At 37.9% G+C, this 22,306-nt stretch overlaps 1 protein-coding gene across 1 annotated transcript in view; it reads left to right on the top strand.

The window, feature by feature from the left end:
* LOC144967519 (pyrokinin-1 receptor-like) overlaps positions 1–10,117 on the top strand; it is a 215,208-nt gene extending 205,091 nt beyond the window's left edge. The window contains exon 7 of the mRNA XM_078904895.1: positions 6,011–10,117. Coding sequence (XP_078761021.1) covers positions 6,011–6,104 — 94 coding nt within the window. The 3' untranslated portion in view covers positions 6,105–10,117. The remainder of the gene's footprint in view (positions 1–6,010) is intronic.
* The last annotated feature ends 12,189 nt before the right edge of the window (positions 10,118–22,306 follow it).

Below are 22,306 nucleotides of genomic sequence, written 5' to 3'. Positions count from 1 at the left end.
AAAGTGAAATTGGTCGAATATTTCTTTGCTAAAAAAGTTCAATGCATTGGATCTGGATGACGACATGGCTCGGAGAGGAAGGCCAGTCGGCTTTGCCGATTTCCAACTCAGACCCATAATTGGTTGCTGCGAGTGTTATCAAGCGGAAGTGACATCACGGCATTGGAACCATATTGTAAAAAAAAAACACATTGAAAGTTGGTTGGAATCCTTATCCAGCGGTTCATCTTTGGGGACAGGAGCTGGAGAGATAAGAGTGCTTGGTCTATCTGGTTGTGATTGCGATAATGGTTTTAAGAAGAACAGTTGCCATGTATTGTTCGATAGATCAGATCCGTCTTGAAATCATAATTTACTATACAAAACGTTGTTTGCCAGGAAGTTATGTGGTAATATGACACTCGCTTTTGGATCGGAAGGTACTGAGTTCAAGCCTCGCTCGGCGCATAGTTGAGTCCTTGGAAATGATTATTAGTATTATTCACATTCTCTCACCGTACTCAGGTGTAAAATGAGTACCTGGCCATTAACAGCGTTGTCTCTGTCGGAAAAAAGTGTAATATCGCGTAAGTGGCGTCATGTCTCGTTTTACATGTTATACGAGTATGTTGCTTTTGGTTAGGGAGAAAATGTGAGAATGTGAGTAAAGAGCATTTTCCAAGGACTTAACTATGCGCCGAGCGAGGCTCGAACCCAGGACCTTCCGATCCGAAAGCGAGTATCATACCAGAAGACCACATAACCGCACAATATAATACAGCCGGTGTGTGGTAAACACTACTCAATTGATACTACCTAATTACTTATTTAGAGAGCGGTAGGGACTGCCTGAGGCCCGGGCTCGTAAATTACTAACAGAAAGGTTAAAATGGAAAGGTTTGGAATGGATAGAGTACGGCAATGTGGTCTAGTGGTATGACACTCGCTTTCTGATTGGAAGATCCTGGGTTCGAGCCTCGCGCTCGGCGCATAGATTGGTCCTTGGAAAATGCTCTTTACTCACATTCTCTCACCGTACTCAGTGTAAAATAAGTACCTGGCCGCTAACAGCGTTGTCTTTGTCCGAAAAATTGTAATATCGCCTAACAGGCGTCATGTCCAGTCCTACATGTTAAATGTTGCTGTTGGCCAGGGACCCCTTGTAAAGCGCTTTGAGCACATTTAGTGGATATTGCCCTATATAAAGCTCAATTTTTATTTACTTTTTTTAAGGTTAATAGAGTACACGCATTTTTGTATTATTTCGTATCGAAGCCTTTCCATAATAGGGTTCAACGGTCGTGACGTCACTTCCCTCGTTATGATGCATAGTAACTGGTTCTAAACTAGGGGAACAATGGCGGACGCCATTATCTCTATCACCGCCCCTTATGAAATATTTCTCTGACGAGCATAAAAGTGTATCCAGAGGAGAAAATCGATATAAATCTGTTCATGTTTCGACTTTTATACATTCTAATCACATGAAAAAGTTCTTGTCAGCTTGAAGAATATAGAGTACTTGATTTTATTTGTTTAGAACCAATCTGCTGGTTCTTGGCGGACGTGACACCAGGCTTTTGAATCATATTACTTTCTTTACGCTTTTAATCCCTGTTTGGACTTAGAGACGTATAATATACTCATGAAGGACACTTAATTCTGGATCATCTCCCTTAAGCTGTGGCCATGACAGTACTGCCTATCTCCTCTCTTTGTCCACCGATCTTCTCCAAGTTTCCATCTGTCTCCCCACCTTGACATAATCTGACGGTCTCTAAGACTTAGCAATTTATTACACTAGGTTCCAAAGTGATACAAAGCTGCTAGAAGCTGTGGTTTGTGAAAAGCAAAGAACATTTTTTTTTAAAATTGAGCTTTTATATAGAGCAATATCCGCTAAACGCACTCAAACCGCTTTGCAAATGTTCCCTGACCAACAGCAACACGAAACAAGTAGAACGGGGCGTCATGCCTGTGAGGCGAAATAAAAAAAAACACATTTCCGACAGAGACAATGCTGTTAATGGCCAGGAACTCATTTTACACATGAGTAGGGCGAGAGAATGTGAGTAAAGAGACTTTTTCCAAGGACTCAACTATGCGCCGACCGAGGCTTGAACTCAAATACCTTTCGATCCGAAAGCGAATATCATACCGAAAGAGCACATAGCCGCACAAACATTACAGCTTCGAAAAATAAGATAAAACACCCAAAAAAATATTAAGAAAAAAATGATTAATCACTTAAAATCCACTTAGATGGCAGCAGCCTCTTATGGTTCACACTACTATGTTATGACGATCGACCCAATCAGCAAAGTCCTGTCCGCATTCGTGCACCGTCGCAAACCCGCCTGGTAGCATCGTCACAACACAACTTTCGACTAGATGCTCTGTCGTCTCGGGTTCTTGCCCACAGCGTGGACATATTGGACAGGAAGTTAGACCCCACCGATGTAACGCACTTGCCGTTAGGCAGCTCCTCGACCGAAGCCGACTCGCAGCTACCCAGTGTCTCCTCTTACTGGTATCAAAGCCTGGCAACTTCTCACCAAGCTTAGAGGAGTGTAGGTGGCAGAAAGTCTTTGGCGCGTCTTAATTGTCGTTTGTCTGGATTTTAGTAATGTGTTAATGTCAATGTTGTTTTTGGTTTTACTGAAAAGGCGTTTTGAGCCTGAAACGTTCCGTGGTTGTTACTTCCCCCATTTATACACATATTTTTAACTGGTCCCTCCAATGCGTTGCAATCCCTGAAATTTGGAAAACTTCGAAAATTATTCCTGTTCCAAAAAAAGAAAAACTTGAAACTATGAACGATCTCAGACCTGTTGCACTGACTTCAATAGTCATGAAATCTTTAGAAAAACTTGTTCTTGTTAAAATTAGGAATCAGTTTATGCCATTGAGTGATAGTCATCAATTTGCTTACAAACCAGGACGTGGCGTAGAGGATGCCATTTTGCTGTTTACAAACAACATCTACAGGCATCTAGATCACGCTAGGAGCTATTGCAGATTGCTTTTTGCAGATTTTTCTTCAGCGTTCAATACAATGCAACCTCAGTTGGTTGTTCAAAAATTGACTAGTCTGAATTTAAACAAGTATATAATTGCTTGGGTGCTCGAATTTCTTACGGAGAGAGCACAATATGTTCAATTAGGGCAAAACAAATCTTCCTGTATAACTACAAATACTGGCGCTCCTCAAGGTTGTGTATTGTCCCCTGTATTATTCACAATATACACGAATGACTGTAGAAGTCAAAACCTGAGTGTACCTTTAATAAAGTTTGCAGATGACACCGCTCTTCAAGGCCTCATAACAAATGGCAACGAAGTGGCTTATAGGCAAGAAATTGATAGATTTGTGTCTTGGTGTGATGCCCACCACCTAGAGCTTAACATAAGCAAGACAAAGGAGCTAGTGATTGACTTTAGGAGAGTGAAGGAACCGATAGAACCGTTAAAATTAAAGGACCAATTCGTCCAGCGAGTTCCTCACTACAAATACCTTGGTGTAACGATTGATGACAGGCTCAAGTGGGATGAACACTTGAAAATAATTAGGCATAAGATGTGCAGACGTACATATTTTTTATCGAAACTCTCTCAGTTTAGAATAGATAAAACCCTCTGCACATTATTTTATAGAGCAGTAATCGAAAGTGTTTTGTCATTTTGTATAACAGCTTGGGGAGGCAATTGCTTAGCAGTGGAAAGGAACAAAATAAATTCAAATATTAAAAAATCCATTAAACGCTATATAAATGATGTTGACGATGTAGATCTTTTATACGAGAAATTTTGTATAAATAAAATAACTAAAATATTAAATGACCAGTATCATCCACTAAGACCATCAATTATTATGTCAGAAAGAAGTGGTCGCCCTTTCTCTATTTCAACGAAAACAGAGAGACACCGAAAATCTTTTCTGCCGTCCAGTATTAGGCTTTATAACAACAAGCAATAATCATTTTATATAATTATTTCTCATTTTTACTTTTTAAAAATATAAATATTAATTTATTAATTTATTTGTTTTGCAATCTTTTCAATTTTCAATTTATAGTGACAGTTTTAACTATTTTACAGTGTTGAAATTATTCATATTATAAAGCGCAGCTCTGGTTATAGAGCTGCTCCTTTTTTTATATATATATATACATCCTATTTCCATTGTATTTTTATCTTATGTGTAAATTATAACACGTCTGTACAAAAAATTTCCTTTTTGGGATGCAATAAAGTATTATTATTATTATTATTATTATTATTATTATTATTATTATTATTATTATTATTATTATTATTATTATTATTATTATTTTGTTATTTTCCAAAGCTGTTGTTTCATTTTTGCTCATTTATTATTTGTTACTATCTTTTCTATGGAGTTAGTATCTTTGTATGTGTGTGTGTGTGTGTGTGTGTGTGTGTGTGGTGTATGTGTGTGACTACTTGTTTGTGTGAGTTTTTCTCAATAAACTATCGCCTGGATCGATCTTGGCCCCTTTGCTTGTGAAGCGAGTGCGGGACCAGGTTTTATCAGGTTTTATGTCGGGGTAAATCAGATCACGAAACGTGAATTTGGCCAGAGAACTCGTCCTTCAAACATCGATCGATTTGAATGACCCTCGTAATAACAAAAACTCTCAAACCCCTAACGTCGCGATGTTCCAGGATTGAGAATTTTTACCATAATGGAGGTCCTTTAAATCGATTGATATTTGAAAGACGAGTTTTCTGGCCAAATTTTAAAATACACGTTTTTCTAGAGTTACGGTAGATAACTGGTTAAAAGTTTTATATACCAAAATGGATATCGTTTCTCAAAGAGACCAAAAAATAAAAACCTCCAATTTCTGGCAATTTAAAACTATAAGATGAAGATACCGATAGCTCAGTTGGTAGAGCACTAGCTTCACACGCAAAGAGACCAGTCTCGATCAGGGATACAATCGCGTTAATTTTTTATTTATTTTTTGTTGTCTTTTTTTTTTTTTTGTTTCTTTGACCTGCGTCGTCTACCCAGCAATGATTGGACAGCTGGATTTGTCGAACATAGCTAAAAGTACATTTCTAGCATGCTACAGTCTAACATCCTATCCTACGGGTAACAACCTGTGTTGTCTACCCAGCAATGATTGGACAGCTGGGTTTGTCGAACATAGCTAAAAGTACATTTCTAGTATGCTACAGTCTAACATCCTATCCTACGGGTAACAACCTGTGTTGTCTACCCAGCAATGATTGGACAGCTGGGTTTGTCGAACATAGCTAAAAGTACATTTCTAGTATGCTACAGTCTAACATCCTATCCTACGGGTAACAACCTGTGTTGTCTACCCAGAAATGATTGGACAGCTGGATTTGTCGAACATAGCTAAAAGTACATTTCTAGCATGCTACAGTCTAACATCCTTTCCTACGGGTAACAACCTGTTTTTGTCTACCCAGCAATGATTGGACAGCTGGATTTGTCGAACATAGCTAAATGTACATTTCTAGTATGCTACAGTCTAACATCCTATCCTACGGGTAGCAATCAAGTACTCTTGAACGCAGTGTAGACGTGGATAAACTTTTTCCTTTTTGAATTATTTCACGGCTCTAATGAAATAGAAATAGACTCCTTATCTTATAATCATTTTAAACACGATTTACAGCAACAGAATCGCGTCTTGAGATGATATATTATCTCCAAAGTGTTTTGTCAGTCGTGTTTAACTTCCAAATCGATAGAATCAGTGAACAGGCTAAAGTTTTACAATGCTAAAGTACACGTGATGCCAGAGTACATGTGACGTTACAAAATTTATAATGCCAAAGTATATGTGATGCCAAAGTACATGTGATGCCAAAGTATATATGATCGTACAAAAGTGCACACTTCCAAAGTATATGTGATGCAAAAGTACATGTGACCGTACTAAAGTATACACTTCCAAAGTACATCACAATTGACTTCTATCTATGACGTTTCATAATCATGTTTTCTGTTTATTTTTCGAATCTTTTTTTCCAGAAAAGACCAAAGCCACCACCCACCAAGCTATGAGACGATACCACTAACCCCTCCGAGGTTGAATCAAAATGATGGACACACATTTGAAGAATAGGCACGACCTGTGTTTACTACTTCAACCAACGGCCTTTCAAGTTTTACAATTCCCATTGTATGCGTACCATGACCAAATACACTTTTATATAATGGTTGCCAAAAAGCTCGTATTCATTTTTTTTTAATCGATAAAACAATCCTACTCTTATCCAAAACAGAAAAATATCTAAAATCTGGAACTTTCACAAAGTCCAGATTTGAGAGTTTATGACAAAGTAATCGATCAATATTATTTGAAGGACGAGTTTTCTGGCCAAAATTTGAAGAATAAAAATGTGTGTTTTTTTTCAGTGTTTGTCAATTCTGCGTATGATACCATGAAAAAATACATTATATTGATTTATCCTTGAATGTAGATGTTTCACATTAGTGGATTAAACAAATCATATAAAAAGTAAAAACTACTTAAATTATATCTTAAGGCGATTAAAAAAAAAATCCGGTTGAGAAAAAAATCTGAGATAGCACAGTCTTCAGCCGCAGTTCTTAGTCACAAAGTGTGCATTAGGGATTAAAATTCTTGATTCTTGTTCAAGGTTTGTTTATATTTACTATTTTGGGTTTGTTTTTTTAAGGGAGGGGGGGGGGATCAGGGGGAATTGTTTTGTTTGAATTTTTTTTTTTTTAATTAACGAAGTCAGATTGAAGTTTCGGGTTTCCCCTTTGTCAACAAAACACGATAAATTAAACACATAAGATGTTTGACAGACGAAAGAATGACGTTTTTAAGGCTGGATCGTTCGTTTCCTTTAGCATAGCACTACAAACAACTACTGATTCTAAGCATTCTCTTGATGGTCGTCTCTGTCTTGTCGTTCTTCAGAGATATGAAGCTCATGACGCCGGAGTTTATCTCGGCTTCTATAGCGTGAAACGGACAATATCAATGCAATTAATTGATTGCTACCCTTCGGATAGGACGCAAGTCTATCGCAAACTACTTTCCGCCAGATCTAACAAACCCAGCTACTCAATCACTGCTAGGTGTAAAGCAGGGGGGGGGGGGGTCAGGGGGAATGGGTTTGTTTGATATTTTTTTTTTCAATTTAATAACGACGTTAGATTGAAGTTTCAGGTTTCCCCTTTGGCAACAAAACACGATACATGAAACACTACAGATGATTGGCGTTTTTTAAAAGTTAGGATAGTTCGTTTCCTTGAGCATAGCACTACTAACAACTACTCATTCTAAACTTTCTCTTGATGGCCGTCGCTTTTCTTTCTTCAGAACCATTAGGCTTATGAAGCCGGAGTTTATATCGGTTTATTTATACCGTGAAATGGACAAGGGGGCAGCTTGGCTCAGCGGTACGGCTTTTGCTTCGTACCCGATCTATGATCAGTGCCAATATTCCGGATTCATGAAGTTATTTAAAAGTTTTTCACGATTTGTAACCCAGAGTGCGTTCATTTTCATTATGATAAGTATCTAGATATCGAAAAGCATCGGCAATATATAATGTTAAAAACAAAAACAAAAAAACTTGATGTTTTATAAAGCGCATTATCCACTGAACGTGCTCAAAGCGCTTTACAAAGGGTCCCTGACCAACAGCAACACGTAACATGTTGAACGAGACATGACGCCTGTTAGGCGATATTACAATTTTTTTCGCACAGAGACAACGCTGTTAACGGCCAGGTACTCAATTTACACCTGAGTACGGTGAGAAAATGTGAGTAAAGAGCCTTTTACAAGGACTCAACTATGCGCCGAGCGAGGCTCGAACCTATTATCTTCCAATCCGAAAGCGAGTGTCATATCACTAGACCACATAGCTGCACCATTCAAATTTATTGTAGTCTAGCTACAAACTAAACATGACGCGATTTATCAAAAATAAAGGGGTGTAAAAATACTTGATCATTTATATAGCGCAATATCAACTACTAAACGTGCTACGTGCGCTTAACAAGTGGTCCCTAGCCGACGGCAACACTGAACATCTAGGATGATATAATATGACGCCTGTTAGGTGATATTACAGTTATTTTCCGACGGATACAACGCTGTTAACGTACAGATACTCGTGAGTAGGGTGAGCGAATGAAGTACAGAGCCTTTTCCCAATGACTCAAAGGTGCGCCGCCCAGAGCTGGACTCGAACCTTGGACCTGTCAATCACAGGATAGGGTCATAGCACAGACCACATAATTGCACAAGATATACATGTGTGTATATGTAAAGCGTTTGTGGACAACTGGTTCACGTGTCGGTGGAGGTATTCTTGAATTGTGACTAATGATGCTATGCCTTTATGGAAATTACTCACAGCATCCGCCAGCCGGAGTAAATGTACCTGTCACAAAACTATGTAGTAACCTCGAACTTTTATTATGTCTGACTGATTATAATTTAGTGAGAACTAATCACCAAAATTGCTGACTATAATAAACAACAACAACAAAGAGATGAGTGTCCTCAATTTCGTTCCTTCTATGTACAATGATGTCTTTGGATATTCCAATAGAAATTCGTTTCCATCCCCCGCCCCCAAGATTTTTTTTTCGATTTTGCGTGATTTTAACCAGATTTAAATTTAAACTTGCACTAGAACAACTATCTGTAAACATTCAATATCCCCCCCCCCCCCCCCCCCCCCGAGATCACTTAAAACATTAAAATAACGTGTAAATACTTTGAATCCGTTTTTTTTTTTCCATACGACTATTTTTTAAATTTACAGATTGTCTACTTTAACCCTCTCCTTAACAACTATAGGAAAATCGTCACATTCGTTACGATACGATACAACCAACATTTTTAAATTCAAATTTAACAGTGTGTTGTAGAGCATGTTTTGCTAAAGAATTTATGTATCGCAAGAACTTACTGGAGTGATGAAAAATCTATTTTTGTGTTAGTTGCGTGTGAAGTTTTGGGGAAAATCCTGAAAATGGCTGGTAAGGAGAAGGTTAAAAGTTCATAACTCAACCAGTTTTATATATTTTTTCATGAAATAAACGTGAAAATGAACACAACATTGTCTATTTCTTTAACCCTCTCCTTTTCAACTATTGCAAAATCGTCACATTCGTTACAATACAACAAACCTTTTTCTTATTCAAATTTTTTTTGTACAATCATAACATTTAAATAAAATGAACAGTGTGTTGTATGTAGAGCATGTTTTGCTTAAGTAATTATGTATTGCAAGAACTTTACTGCTATTGTGTCTGAGTGATAAAAAATCTATTTTGTGTCAGTTGGGTGTGAAGTTTTGGGGAAAATCCTGAATATGGCTGGTAAGGAGAGAGTTAAACAATATCAATAACTTAATTTCCATATAATGTTACATGCGGACCACCTTTTCCCCAAGGGCACATCAAAACATACAATGTGATTCTAAAGGAATACGCCAAAATAATTAGTTGTTTTAAAGTCTATATCTTATCATATCTTATCTTACTAAAGGCTGAATTTGGCAATTTTCCTTTAAATGCCTTATACAGTAGTTTATAATTACAAAAAAAATATCATATAGCTTGTACTTTATCATTCACAAACAGTGTGCCATATACGTTTTGAATCACACTGTATTATAAACGTTATTGATTTTATTATTATCACTCCATATTCATTGCTTTCTTATGTCCGTTATTTGTTTATTCCATGTATGTAAACGACATCATTTTTTAAAAAGCCCAATTTAAATGGTTTGATATTTGTACAGGCGCATAAGCGTCGGATACACGAAAACAGACCAAAATTTTACCTGCCACTCATATGTAAATGTTTGTTGATTTTTTATTTTTTTGCTCATTTGTCTTTTGGCTTTTTGTCATTTTTTTTTTTTTTTGTAGTTGTTTAAATTTTTATTTTTATTTTTTTTGGTTGTCTTTTTGTTTGTTTGTTTTTTTTTTTAATGTGTAGATTTTTGTTGCTTTTTTCGGAAGGGGGGGGGGGTGATGCTGAGCAGAAACTGATAGAAAATAATTGGTATTTGCCTGAATTCAATGCCCTCAAAATCACATATAATGATAAAGGAAATAAAATTTGATGAATATAAACATTGTGTGTTTATTTTTATCTATGTGTTCTCCAACCACCTTTCTATTAAGATAAAACGAAGATTTTTTATTTGGCACTCAACCAGCACAACGCGCTTTTTTATGTGGCTATGTGGTCTAGTGGTATGACACCCGCTTTCGGATCGGAAGGTCCTGGTTTTGAGCCCCGCATAGTTGAGTACTTGGAACAGGCTCTTCTTTACTCACATTTTCTCACCGTGCTCAGGTGTAAAGCGAGTACCTGGCAGTTAACAGCGTTGTCTCTGTCGGAAAAAATTAATATGTAATATCGCCTAACAGACGTCACGTCACGTTCTACATGTTACCTGTGGTTATATGTCAGGGACAATTTGTAAGGCGCTTTGAGCACGTTTAGTAAATAATGCTCTATATAAAAGCTCAATTATTTTTTTTTTTACAGTAGCAACATTTATCATATATAACAAAAGGCATGGTATAATTTTTTTTCCAACAGAGGCAACGCTGTTACACAACGCTGGTACTCGTTTTATGCCTGAGTACGGTGAGATAATTTGAGTATGGAGTCATGTTCAACGACTCATACATAATTCAAGGTGCCAAGAAAAAAAGGGACCCACTGCCCTGAAGGTGATTGCAATACAACAAGACCACAGAGACGCTTATAACGGGATCTTCACTCATATTTGTTTTCCTTTATTAACTGAGCTTTAACGACACTTGCAACACACTGGCCATTTATACTTACTTACTTAATCTTATTCGGGGCTTGATGCACATAAAAATGAGCTTTTATATAGCGCAATATCCACCAGACGTGCCCAATGCATCTTACAATGGGTCCCTGACCAACAGCAACAAGTAACGTGTAGAACGAGACATGACGAGACATGTCTCGTTCTACACGTTAAGCGATTTGACACATTTTTTTCCGACGTAGACAACGCTGTTAAAGGCCAGGTACTCATTTTACACCTGAGTACGGGGATAGAATGTGAGTAAAGAGCTTTCTCCAAGGACTCAACTTTGCGTTGAACGAGACTCGAATCAAGAACCTGCCATTTCGAAAGCGAGTGCCATACCAATAGACCACATAGCCGCATAGGGCATCCAGCAGACATTTCCATTTTTGCGATCGGCTGCTTTTGCAGGGGGCTGTATTCCAAGACAGGCCTGCTTCCTTTAATTCTTTCTCCATGGTCCTTCGCCAGGTTTCTTTGGGTCTCCCCCGCTTTCTATTCCTTTCTATTATTAGGCTTTCAAGGCTAATAAAATTAATAAAATTGAGCTTTATATAGCGCAATATCCACTAAATGTGCTCAAAGCGCTTTACAAGGGGTCCCTGGTCAACAGCAACATTTAACATGTAGGACGGAACATGACGCCTGTTAGGCGATATTACAATTTTTCGCTGTTAACGGCCAGGTACTCATTTTACACCTGAGTACGGTGAAAGAAAGTGAGTAAAGAGCCTTTTTCAAGATCTCAACTATGCGCCGAGCGAGGCTCGAACCCAGGACCTTCCGATCCGAAAGCGAGTGTCATACCACAAGACCACATAGCCGCAATGCTAGTGAAGTTAGCTTTCTGCAGGCCATATGCTCCAAGAAAATTAAGACAACTGATTTAGATAAAAGAGAAACAAGGAGATAGATGATGGTTATTTTAAAAAAGCATTTATCCATTAAATGTGCTCAAAGCGCTTTACAAAAGGTCCCTAGACAACAGCAAAACTTAACATGTAGGACAACTTATGACGCCAACTAGCAGGTGATAATCATTTTTTATTTCCGACAGAGATATAGCTAAGTTAAAGGCTAGATTCACATTTTACACATGAGTACGGTGAAAGAATGGAGTAAAGAGCCTTTTCAAATCTGAAACCTGCGCCGCTTTTTATCCCCGTTTATTTATAGCGTGAGGCGGATAATAGCAATTGGTTGCTACCGACGTGTACAAATAAGCAGGTCTGACATCAAAACGCCCTTACGGGTCCAGTTTAACATTGTTGTCATGTAATGGACAATATTTTGCTTCATTTATTTCAGATTTCCATTACAACAATGGGCCCAAAAAGGAATTTGGTTATCAGACCTGCAAATAAGTGCATGTCGCTCGCTAACCTTTGGACAGGATGCTATTCTGTCCAAAAAGCTGTTGGGGTCAGGGGGGGGGGTGTCAGCGAACAATCTCTACTTCGATCTCGAGTGTTCTACGAACTGAGCTACTGGGACCTCGTTATGGTATTATGTCTGAATGAAATAGATCCAAGAAAATAGAATTATAAGTTAAAGCACCGAGTTCACCCCGACGTCATTCCGGCCGCTTGGAGACGATGTATCACAACCAGCTGGTTTTAAAGTGATCTATGTATGCTTTCGCTTTGGCGGTGGCTGAAGGAGAAGAGTTTTGAGCCCTAAAGGCCCATGTTTGGGTTTGTTCGGCCCCCCCCCCCTTTTTTTGTTTCATTTCTATTTTTTTTTCTTTTTTTTTTTTTTTTGAAGTTGTTATATTCATATTTGTTTCATGTGTTTACTGTGATATAACTTTTATCAAATTTCATCAACAATTTGGAGTGACTTTTTGTGATGATTTTCTTTAAATTTTACAATGGATTTTAATTTTTCTTTACCGTGCATATCTGTTTACATCCACTTTTAACATCCTATTTCTAGTAACATTTTAAACTTTCATCGCTTTTGTTGACTCAGAAAGACGTGGGATGTGAAATGTTTTGTGTTATCGGAATCCCAGGGAGTGTTTTGTTTACTAATGGTGTGGCCAAATTGAAATGGCTTCAGAAAACAATGAAATGAATAAAGAAGTGTTTTGGTTACCATGTTTGCCTGAGGAAGAATCATTGATTCAAGAAATAATTTACTATGACCTTGAATATGTTTATGTTTTTCGGGGTTTTACGGCGCTTGCAACACATTTAGGTCATATCAGCGCCAGTAAAAAGGAAGAAAATTGGATAGTAAAAAAGTTCTATCATTACAATTAAAGGACACAAGAATAAATAATACAAAGGGGAATTGGTTCAAATAGTGAACAGATGTAGATTCCAAGAGTATGCTATCAGTGTACTTAGTTTGAGATACCTAAATGTCTCATCCAGACACAAGCACATGTCCCCGCCAAGAGTAACACACTCAAATGTTGACAAATCATACATATATGTGAAAGGAAAGATAATACAGTGTATAACAGAGAAATGATTTACAAGGAAAAAAATATCATCTCCTTATATTAACTATACATTTGACTGTTTCCCTCGGAGCTAGGGTATCGGGTCAGGGCCAACACAAAACCAAGTAATCTCATTCCAACACAAAGACAGAAAGCAAGTTGGAAAACAGATATAGGGGGATAGAAAACACAGTATGTACCTCCCTGCCCAATATGGGAGGTCAGGAACGCCACCCAGAACTATGACCTTCTCAAAGCCGTATTAAATCGATATAAATTGGACCCATGTAAAGTGAGTTAACTAAACGTGCTCAAAACGCTTTACAAAGGGTCCCAGACCAACAGCAACAAGTAACATGTAAAACGAAAAATGACGCCCGTTGGGCGATATTACAATTCATTTTTCCGACAGAGACAACGGTGCTTACAGCCAAGTACTCGTTTCACACCGAGTATGATGAGAGAATATGAGTAAAGACCTTTTCCCAAGGACTCAGCTATGCACCGAGCAAGGCTCGAACCCAGGACCTTCCGATTCAAATGAGAGTGTCATGCCACAAGACCACATAGCCGCCACGGTTTTGTTTTGTTTTATTTTTCATAAAGTACCTAAACATAGGCTGTCATTATTTCCTCTACCATTCTTAATTTATTTTTCACATCCTATTGGGACGCTCCCAACGTGCACTTATTTACAGGTCTGATAACTCAAAAGCTTATGTGCTCATTGTTGTAATGGAAATCTCAAAAGTGAGGCAAAATATTGTCCATTACAACAATGTTAAATAAGGCCCATAAGGGGGTTCGAATGCTAGACCTGCTTATATGTACACGTCAGACGCTTCCATTCACATTCAAGTCAACGCTTTAAAAAAGAAAATTGTTGTTTGTCTGTTTGTTTTTTATACTTCAGAGGGATATTGTGTGTGTGTGTGTGTTTGTGTTTGTGTGTGTGTGTGTGTGTGTGTGAATATCGCAAGAGATTTTCCCCATAATTTTCTAATAAAGGAATCAACCGCAAGAAAGGACAAAAAGAAACAGCTGGAGGGGTTCAACCCTGGACAACATCGAGGGACATGGGATGGTATCGCGTAGAGAGAGGTAGAGATGCTGACCCAGGAGAGAGTTGAGACAAGGGATCATGTGGAGAGAGGTAGAGATGCTGACCCAGGAGAGAGTTGAGACATGGGACCATGTGGAGAGAGGTAGAGATGCTGACCCAGGAGAGAGTTGAGAGTTGGAACCATGTGGAGAGAGGTAGAGATGCTGACCCAGGAGAGAGTTGAGACATGGGACCATGTGGAGAGAGGTAGAGATCCTGACCCAGGAGAGAGTTGGGACATGGAACCATGTGGAGAGACGTAGAGATGCTGACCCAGGAGAGAGTTGAGACATGGGATCATGTGGAGAGAGGTGGAGATGCTGACCCAGGAGAAAGTTGAGACATGGGACCATGTGGAGAGAGGTAGAGATGCTGACCCAGGAGAGAGTTGAGACATGGGACCATGTGGAGAGAGGTAGAGATGCTGACCCAGGAGAGAGTTGAGACTTGGAACCATGTGGAGAGAGGTAGAGATGCTGACCCAGGAGAAAGTTGAGACATGGGACCATGTGGAGAGAGGTAGAGATGCTGACCCAGGAGAGAGTTGAGACATGGGACCATGTGGAGAGAGGTAGAGATCCTGACCCAGGAGAGAGCTGAGACTTGGAACCATGTGGAGAGAGGTAGAGATGCTGACCCAGGAGAGAGTTGAGACATGGGATCATGTGGAGAGAGGTAGAGATCCTGACCCAGGAGAGACTTGAGACATGGGACCATGTGGAGAGAGGTAGAGATGCTGACCCAGGAGAGAGTTGGGACATGGGACCATGTGGAGAGAGGTAGAGATGCTGACCCAGGAGAGAGTTGAGACATGGGACCATGTGGAGAGAGGTAGAGATGCTGACCCAGGAGAGAGTTGAGACATAGGATCATGTGGAGAGAGGTAGAGATGCTGACCCAGGAGAAAGTTGAGACATGGGACCATGTGGAGAGAGGTAGAGATGCTGACCCAGGAGAGAGTTGAGACATGGGACCATGTGGAGAGAGGTAGAGATGCTGACCCAGGAGAGAGTTGAGAGTTGGAACCATGTGGAGAGAGGTAGAGATGCTGACCCTGGAGAGAGTTGAGACATGGGACCATGTGGAGAGAGGTAGAGATCCTGACCCAGGAGAGAGTTGGGACATGGAACCATGTGGAGAGACGTAGAGATGCTGGCCCAGGAGAGAGTTGAGACATGGGATCATGTGGAGAGAGGTGGAGATGCTGACCCAGGAGAGAGTTGAGACATGGGACCATGTGGAGAGAGGTAGAGATGCTGACCCAGGAGAAAGTTGAGACATGGGACCATGTGGAGAGAGGTAGAGATGCTGACCCAGGAGAGAGTTGAGACATGGGACCATGTGGAGAGAGGTAGAGATGCTGACCCAGGAGAGAGCTGAGACTTGGAACCATGTGGAGAGAGGTAGAGATGCTGACCCAGGAGAGAGTTGAGACATGGGACCATGTGGAGAGAGGTAGAGATCCTGACCCAGGAGAGACTTGAGACATGGGACCATGTGGAGAGAGGTAGAGATGCTGACCCAGGAGAGAGTTGGGACATGGAACCATGTGGAGAGACGTAGAGATGCTGACCCAGGAGAGAGTTGAGACATAGGATCATGTGGAGAGAGGTAGAGATGCTGACCCAGGAGAAAGTTGAGACATGGGACCATGTGGAGAGAGGTAGAGATGCTGACCCAGGGGAGAGTTGAGACATGGGACCATGTGGAGAGAGGTAGAGATGCTGACCCAGGAGAGAGTTGAGACATGGGACCATGTGGAGAGAGGTAGAGATGCTGACCCAGGAGAGAGTTGAGACATGGGACCATGTGGAGAGAGGTAGAGATGCTGACCCAGGAGAGAGTTGAGACATGGGACCATGTGGAGAGAGGTGGAGATGCTGACCCAGGAGAGAGTTGGAGGGATAGCGAAGCTTTGTTGGTAGCCAATGCTCCGTTGTCAGCCAGCCCAATGTACGGCAATTTTGGTCTATTGTATGACACATTGAGGGGCAGCGTGGCTCAACCACACGGTCTTTGCTTCGTACTCGAAAGGTACAGAGTTCAATCACCCGCCGCTGCGCTGGGTGGCCTTAAGCAAGTCACGTCTCTCTTCTTCAATTTGCGGCGCTGCACTTCCCTTGGAATAGACGCAAGAGACAAATTTCCCCTATGGGATGAATAAAGGGAATTTTATTTTATTTTTAATTCTTATTTTTTTAAATATATTTATTTACTCGCCTTGAGATCAGAAGGTCCACGGTTTGAGTCCCGCTCTGAGCGTGCATAGTCGTGTACTTTGCGAAGGTTCTTTACTACAGTTATCTCACCTTACTCAGGTATGATATGAGTACCTGAAATTAAATATCGTCTAAGAGGCGTCATCATGCCTCGTCTTACATGTCAAGTGTTGTAGTTGGCTAAGGACCGCCTCTCAAGCGCTTTAAATTGATCTTTTATATAGAGCAATATCCACGAAACGTGCTCAAAGCGCTTTACAAGGGGTCCCTGGCCAACAGCAACATTTATTGTGTAAGACGGGACATGACGCCTTTTAGGTGATATTACAATTTTTTTCGGACAGAGAAAACGCTGTTAACGGCCATGTACTCATTTTACACCTGAGTACGGTGAGAAAATATGTTTAAAGAGCCTTCTCCAAGGAGTCAACCATGAGCCGAGTGTGGCTTGATCCCAGGACCTTCCGATCCGAAAGCGAGTGTCATACCACTTAACCACATATGCGCACAATGTCCGCTTTGAGCACTTTTAGTAAATATTGCGCTATATAAATACTCAAGATAATTGAGAAAGTAAATAGTAATAAGGTAATCATTTGAAAATCACGTGATGTCATCTAGAAAAGTCATTCCGTTTCTTGGTATGCTTGGGGTGCGGCTATGTGGTCTTGTGGTATGACACTCACTTTCGGATCAGACGCTCCTGGGTTCAAGCCTCACTCGACTCATAGTTAAGTTCTTGGAAAAGGCTCTTTACTAACATTCTCTCGCCGTACTCAGGTGTAAAATGAGTAGCTCCCCGTTAACAGCTCTGTCTCTGTCGGAATTTTAAAATGGTAATATCGCCTAACAGGTGTCATGTCTCATTCTACATGTTACGTGTTGCTATTGGTCAGGGACACTTTGTAAAGCGATTTGAGCACGTTTGGTAGATATTGCGCTATAGAAAAGCTCAATATTTTTAGAAAGTGCTTTATGGGCAGCAACAGCCGATTCTGATGATTTTATATTACAATATTACTGTGTCCTAACCAGTGTATTCCAAAAGGAAGACTGTATTATAACCCAGGCTTAGCCGCAGTGCAGCGTCGCAAAGTGATCTAGGGCGAAGTGACTTGCTCAAGGCCACACAATGAGGCGGGTAGTCGAACTCGGTACATCAAAATGATGATCATCATCATCATCATCATCATCATCATCATCATCATCATCATCATCATCATCATCATCATCATCATCATTATCATCATCGTCGTCGTCATCATCATCATAATAAATAACAACAACAACAACAATAAAAACAACAACAACAACAACAACAACAACACCGCCATTCGGTTAATCCCCTAAGAGAGTCCAAAGTTCTATAAAATATTATTCAAGAATTATTCACCATTTTGTTATCAAAGGGAGGATATTCATTTTTTGATTGTCATCAATCATTATTGTAGGTTATCCCCCTACTATTTTGTTGTCATTGATAAGAAAAGTAATGTTAAGATTATCTAACCTACATCTTCATTACCCTATTCCCTGACACTTTCATTAAAATTCCGACGCATCATAAATAGATAAAATAAATAAATATGAATATTTGTATAGAGCATTTCCTCTGATTTTACACACTATGCGCTCCACAATGTTTAATTTATTCAACCCATCAGGATATATTATAATGTAACGAACCATTTTTCCATTTCATATACGTTTTAAGACTTTTTTGTTCTCTTAAGAACTGTTATTATTATTATTATTATTATTATTATTATTATTATTATTATTATTATTATTATTATTATTATTATTATTATTATCATTATCATTATCATTATTATTATTATTATTATTATTATTATTATTATTATTATTATTATTTATTTATTATTATTAGTATTATTATTATTATTATTATTATTATTATTATTATTTATTATTATTATTATTATTATTATTATTATTATTATTATTATTATTATTATTATTATTATTATTATTATTATTATTATTATTATTATTATTATTATTATTATATATTATATTATTATTATTATTATTATTATTATTATTATTATTATTATTATTATTATTATTATTATTATTATTATTATTATTATTATTATTATTATTATTATATTATTACCATTATTATCATTATTATTATTATTATTATTATTATTATTATTATTATAATTGTTATATTAATATAATTATAAGATAGCCATACTACCTATAGCCATGTACTAATACTCACCTGAGTCGAATGGGGTAATGTGTGAAACAGCCGTACTGGAGGTCACAGCGTCCTAGCCAGAACTTTCCGCGATCACACTGACCCATCCTGCTACTGATCATGCTTAACATTGCTTGACATTCTGAGATACCGCACCACAGAGCTGCAAAGACTAGGAACAGTCGAAGCAAGGTCAATTTTTGGGGTGTTTTTTTTAATTGTATTTTTTTTTTTTCTTGCTTTACCTAAGTGGCACTGCTATTATACATTATACTTTTCATCTCTTTATTGAGGGGTACACACAAAAAATACTCTCTCTCTCTCTCTCTCTCTCTCTCTCTCCTCCTCCCCACTCCCCTTTACTCTCTCTCTCTCTCTCTCTCTCTTCTCTCTTTGTCTCTTCTCTCTATCTCTTTTTCATCTCTCCCTCCCTCCCTCCCTCTAACTCTTCTCTCTCTCTCTCTCTCTCTCTCTCTCTCTCTCTCTCTCTCTCTCTCTACTCTCCTTCCCAGTCCACCATTACGTGTGAAGCTCTAATAACTGGGCCATTGTTATTTCCTCAACAGAGAAGAGTTATAGGTCATATAAAATGTGTTATAAATACGTTTTTAATAAAAGCTCATACTGTGTATTATGTAACTACCCTTAGAAACACATCATTGGAAAGTACATACTATTGGTTTTGCACACTTCACAAACAAGCGTCATAGTTATGTGTGTAATTTGCAGTAAACCAACTCTTCAAACAACACATTAGATATCAAATTCTGCAATGCACGTCCTTATAATGACATATTGATGGCTAGCCCCGCCTTCTCTCACTTAAAGACATCAGACTAGTATTTTATTTTTTACTTCATCGTAAAGTTGTGTTATTCCTTTGTATTTTGCTCGAACTTGGCTCGAACGTAAAACATCAATCCATATTCGGACGGCACTCTTGCGATCGCATTTCTTTCCTTTCGAGTAGATCTAACAAGCAAAAGGTTCAGCGTTACAAAGTAAAATTAAGGGCCATAAGATCCTGCTTTAAGTAAGAAAAAAAAAGCATTTGCGCGCCTAAAACTATATTGTATGGGACAGGAGCGATATGGATAATAAATTGTATTATTATTATTATTATTATTATTATATATTATTATTATTATATATTATTATATTATATTTTATTAATATTTTATTATTATTATTATTTTATTATTATATATTATATTATTATTATTATTATATATTATATTATTATTATTATTATTATTATTATTAATTATTATTATATTATTACATTATTATTATTATTATTATTATTATTATATATTTATTATTATATTATTATTATTATTATTATTATTATTATTATTATCATTATTATTATTATATCATCATCATCATTATTATTATTATTATTATTATTATTATTATTATTATTATTATTATTATTAATTATTATTATTATTATTATTATTATTATATCATATCATTATTATTATTATTATTATTATTATTATATATTATTATTATTATTACATTATTATTATTATTATTATTATTATCATTATCATTATTATTATATTATTATTATTATTATTATTATTATTATTATTATTATTATACAATTAGCGTCATCATTTCATTATTATTAATATTATTATCATCAACATCATCATCATCATCATCATCATCATCATCATCATTATCATTATTCATTAAAAGTCAACAATAGTCTTTCAGAGTCATATTCTTTAAAATATATCCTCACCCCCCCCCCCTCTACCCCATCCCCCTCCTTCTTCCTGGCAACAAGTCTGGGATAATGAAAATAAACTCAGATTCCAGCAACACTTTTAACAATAAAACGCGAAACGTCAAGTTAACCAATAGATTCAGGTTTAAACAGTATTTTTTTTTATATAACGTCAACTACCAAATCAGTGCTTGGCGATGGATATAAAGGTAGGACATGAATTTAATTATCTGAAAAATTGTGTATGAAACAGTGTCAGACAATGCAAGAAAGAAAACTACAAGAAAGAAAAAATAATCCCAAAACTTCCGTCTTCTACTTATCATAAAGCATTGCATGCTTTCTAATTTGTCAATTTGATTTTTTTTTTTTTTTTTGAAAAAATTATAAATGTATTCACCAACAAAGCACTACTTCATCGAGTCATACAGTTCGATTATTCGTCTATGCTTGCGAACGTGAGAAAAACTAAACGAATTATGGACGCCGATCGAGACCGTCCGTTCAGAGTCAACTCCATCGTGTTGTCGTCTGTCCCATCGTGGCAGCTTGGCGTTTCTTACGTTTCTGCCGTCATCCGTGTCTTTCCACAAGTGGCCAACTTGTAATTATCATTTTCTTTGATTTTGACAAAAAGATTTTTCCATAAAAATGCCGATAGAAACTGGAATGAACGCTTTAATGTTGATCAACGAAAACATACCATGTGAACGTTTCGGGTTCCCCCTTTGTCAACAAAAGACGATGGATGACACCGACCATTCTCTCATTTCTCATTCGCGTCTTGTGATTCAATCGTGTTTTGTTGACGAAGTAAGAAAAACGACGTCTGAGCGTAGCCATCGTTAACATAATATAGCCTGACACTAGAATCATCTAGGACTTACAGTTTTACGTCATTTTACAGTTTTGTCCACCGTCTAGTGAGTTGTCGTTAGTAGAGCTCAAGGAAACAAGTGATCCCACGGGTTGAACTATTCAATACAACTTACGAATTGTTTTCTTTTGTGGCCAAAGACTTGTCTTTTGACGTCATATTTGGTCCGTGTCAGGCTATAAGTTAACGATGGCGACGGTCTGAGCGAGACTAGAACCCTGCACGGTCCGTTCCGAAGGCCAGTGTCAAACCAGAAAACCACATAACAACACATGTGGGCACTGGCACGATGATATAGATACAACGAAGATGACGTCACTCTGGTCATTGTTATTGTTTTTAGCCATCCGCGTTTATGAGTATTTCTCATTAAACTGTATTAACCAGACTATAACCGTTCAAGATTAGACATAGTTTAGAGTGTTGGTCCGTTATATTTCCTGATGGTAATGTTGTGAGCTTCTTAGCCAAGCACATACTATCTATAAAGGTAATCTGGCCAAATTGTTAAAACAAGTGTTTTGTCAGTGTTCGGCTTGATTGTCTGTGTCGTTGTAATTGTTTGTTGTCGGATAAGTGAAAACCGTTCTATCACAACATCCAGATTATTAATTGAATAGTTTTAAAAAACTCAAAATTTTGAGCTTTTATACAGGGCAATTACCATTAAACGTGCTCAAAGGGTTTACAAAGGGTCCCTGACCAACAGCAACACGTAGCATGCAGAATGGGACATGACACCTGTTAGGCCATATTAGAATTTTTTTCCGGACAGAGAAAACTCTGTTAACGACCAGGTGCGATGAGAGAATGTGAGAATAGAGCATTTTCCATAAGGGCTCAAGGATCGAG

This window comes from Berghia stephanieae, chromosome 3, assembly GCF_034508935.2.
Source record: "Berghia stephanieae isolate SIO BIC M18660-M18661 chromosome 3, UCSD_Bste_1.3, whole genome shotgun sequence".
Lineage (NCBI taxonomy): Eukaryota > Metazoa > Mollusca > Gastropoda > Nudibranchia > Aeolidiidae > Berghia > Berghia stephanieae.
Note: the sequence above shows the minus strand (reverse complement) of the source record. Positions and strands in the feature narration are given on the sequence as shown.